Source organism: Lucilia sericata, unplaced genomic scaffold (genome assembly GCF_015586225.1).
Source record: "Lucilia sericata isolate MDLA Ls3-8-SP2 unplaced genomic scaffold, ASM1558622v1 Contig001769F_arrow, whole genome shotgun sequence".
Classification (NCBI taxonomy): domain Eukaryota; kingdom Metazoa; phylum Arthropoda; class Insecta; order Diptera; family Calliphoridae; genus Lucilia; species Lucilia sericata.
The window spans coordinates 1-2,996 of record NW_023995669.1 but is presented as its reverse complement, the minus strand read 5'-3'; the positions used below and the strand labels follow the sequence as shown (position 1 = coordinate 2,996).

Genomic DNA, 2,996 nt, shown 5'->3' with positions numbered 1-2,996 from the left:
GAAACAAACAAAATTTAAGAAAAAAGACTTTTTGTTTAAAGAAAAAAGTTTTATTAAAAAAAGAAAAAAAAAAAAACACAATAAAAACATTTTTATATACAAAAATTCTGTTTATTATAAAATAATTTTGATTGTTTAAATTAATGAGATATAAATTATTGTTGTTTGTAAAATAAGTATACATGTTATTTGCTAATTTTTGACATATTTTTGGGGGATTTTTGAAAAAAGTAAAATATTAAATAATTTTAATACTTTTTTTTGTTATTCTAACTACAGAAAAGTATATAAATGTAGCATTTTTTTCTTTTGTTGCAAGTGTTAAAACTAGAAAATTATTTAATAAATCTACTAATATAGAAGATTCTTTTGTAGGGTTTGTTTTTTGTTTTTGTTTCTATAAGACATTTTTGGAACTTAATAATTAATAGCAAATATAATTTGGGTTTTATGTAAATGACTGTTTTGCTTGTTTTTAGTTTCTTTCAACTACGACTACAAGGTTGGTTTGACTGTTTAAATTATAAAAAAAAGGTACATACAATTAGATATACTTAATTCTGAAATATTTTTGCCAGAAATTAGGAATATTTTTCTGTATTGTGTTAATAATAAAATACAGTTATTGTATTCAGTATTCTCTCTGGTTTGATTTTTGAATTTTAAGCGTAATTTAAGGTATTAATAACAAAGGGTCTTCTTCTTAATTTGTTTATATCACTTGGTTATTTAAAATGTTTAGTGTTTCACATAAGTAAAGACCCTTATTAAGCCTTATTATTAGTATTATTGTTTTATACAATTTCATATAATAAGGATTTGTTATTTATAAGAATTTGGTCGCACCACTTGTATGGGTCTTGAGGAATTTTGTATTGTTGTAGCCGCAGGATTTTTTGAAATATCATTCGTTGTTGTTGCCGGTGAGGAAGATGATGATGATGATGTTGTTGCTATAGATTGTGTATTAGGAGGAGAGGCAGGTGTTGACGCGGGGACATGTGGAGGTGGAAGTAGTAATTTGCTGATGCTGTGGCATCTGTAGGTTTATTTTCTGTATTGCTATTACTGGACGCTGACGCACTATTACTAGTTAGACTGTTATTAGCATTATTAGAATTTTGAGAATTTTTACAACGATTTTAACGCCTGTTCACGTTCATTGGCATCGAAATACCAAACCGTAATGGCATAACGTGTTCTATGGGCAGGTTGTACTTCGTGGGGATTTCTTTGTCTGACCAAAAGAATATTAAACGATCGAATTTGGGTTCTATATCCGCCACAGATTTTGTTTGTTCGGGAAAGATTCTGTAAGGAAATCAGAACGAAAAAAAGTAAATATTTTGTGTTATTGTTACTAAAGTATAAGTAATAATTACCTTAAGACACCGCCACTATTTCTGGAATCCCAATCGAGATTCAAGTAGTAAATTGCGGTAATAACTCGACCATCTTTATTGGGATTATCGACATGCATGACATAGTGAGAACCAGAGCCAGGGTAACAAGCTACCATCGCCTGAAAATCAAAAAAGAGAAATTAATGAAATTAGTTTTTATTGATAAATTTTTGTTATCGAGGAATAAGTTATATAGAATTGTAATAATTTATGAATATCTTTCTATAGAAAATTTATGTCATCATCAAATTTCAATTGAATAAAAGATTCACTTGAAAAATTTTATTTAAAATTAAAGTAGAAGGAAGAAGATATAAAAGGAACTTTATTTTAAATCGACAGATTGATTCGCGCTGTTATAATAGTTAGGTAAGTGGTTGGGATCTAGTCTGTTAGTCCTGAGGTCGGTGATTGCGAACTCCCAGAGACCCAGGAGACTAAGTCGGCAATTTCCTTCAATTAAATTAGCTTAAATTCTTCAAACTAACGAACTAACTAACGAAAAAACGAACAAAACTAACGAAGCATAAACGAACGAACTAACGAACTAACGACAACGAACAACGAACAACAACGAACTAACGAACCTAACGAACGAACGAACTAAACGAACGAACGAAACGAACGAACGACGAACGAACAACGAAAAGAACGAACGAACGAACGAAACGAACGAACGAACGAACGAACGAACGAAGAACTGAACGAAACGAACGAACTAAACGAACGAACGAACTAACGAACTAACTAACGAACGAACGAACGAACTAACTAACGAACTAACTAACGAACTAACGAACTAACTAACTAAACTAACTAACACGAACTAACACTAACTAACTATAACTAACTAACTAAACTAACTAACTAACACTAACTAACTAACTAACTAAAACTAACTAACTAAAACTAATTAACTAACTAACTACTAACTAACTAACTAACTATCTATCAGTCTGCAAAAAACTAAATTAATCGATAAATTTTTATACGAAATTTTTCAGAAGTTCAGCTTATCGATAAAGTTTTCCATAGAAAACTAAAATTATCATTAGATTTAACTTTAGATTTTCAATCAATTAATTTTTAATATAAAATTAAAGTTATGGATAATGTTTTTTATAAACAATTAAACAATACAACAAAAAATTAAAGAAAAAACTCACCTTTGTTCTTTCTTTTATAACATAATCACCCAATTTGCCATTATTTCTCATGCTATTTGCTCGACATATAACAGCATCAATCTGGAAAAAAAAAACAATAATTTCCAATTAATATAAGAAAAATCTATTAAAAATATTGTTCAACTTACTTGATTTATTAGATAACCAACATTTGAACAGCCACGCTCAACACCCTTAACCCATGTTATTTTATCACCACGTATTGTACGTAAATCTTGTTCAGATTTCATATTATTAACTAATTGACCATCCTTAAAGACACCGGCTGAATACATTTTATGTACTTCATTTAAGATTTGTAAACCTTTTTCACGGCCCAGAATCATCTACCACCGAGAGGCCATACTGATTCATATCACTAATAATATTACGACACAATTCTTCATAGCGCCGTTCACTAAAAAAA

At 29.3% G+C, this 2,996-nt stretch overlaps 1 protein-coding gene across 1 annotated transcript; it reads right to left on the bottom strand.

Moving 5' to 3' along the window:
- Window positions 1-445: 445 nt before the first annotated feature.
- On the bottom strand, window positions 446-2,983 carry LOC119612624 (egl nine homolog 1-like). Its single transcript, XM_037968451.1, is given in 8 exon segments — window positions 446-983; window positions 1,040-1,142; window positions 1,144-1,235; window positions 1,238-1,311; window positions 1,383-1,522; window positions 2,570-2,650; window positions 2,719-2,911; window positions 2,913-2,983. Coding segments are annotated over 8 exon segments (876 nt in total). The 5' UTR covers window positions 2,945-2,983; the 3' UTR covers window positions 446-822.
- Between the last annotated feature and the right edge of the window lie 13 nt (window positions 2,984-2,996).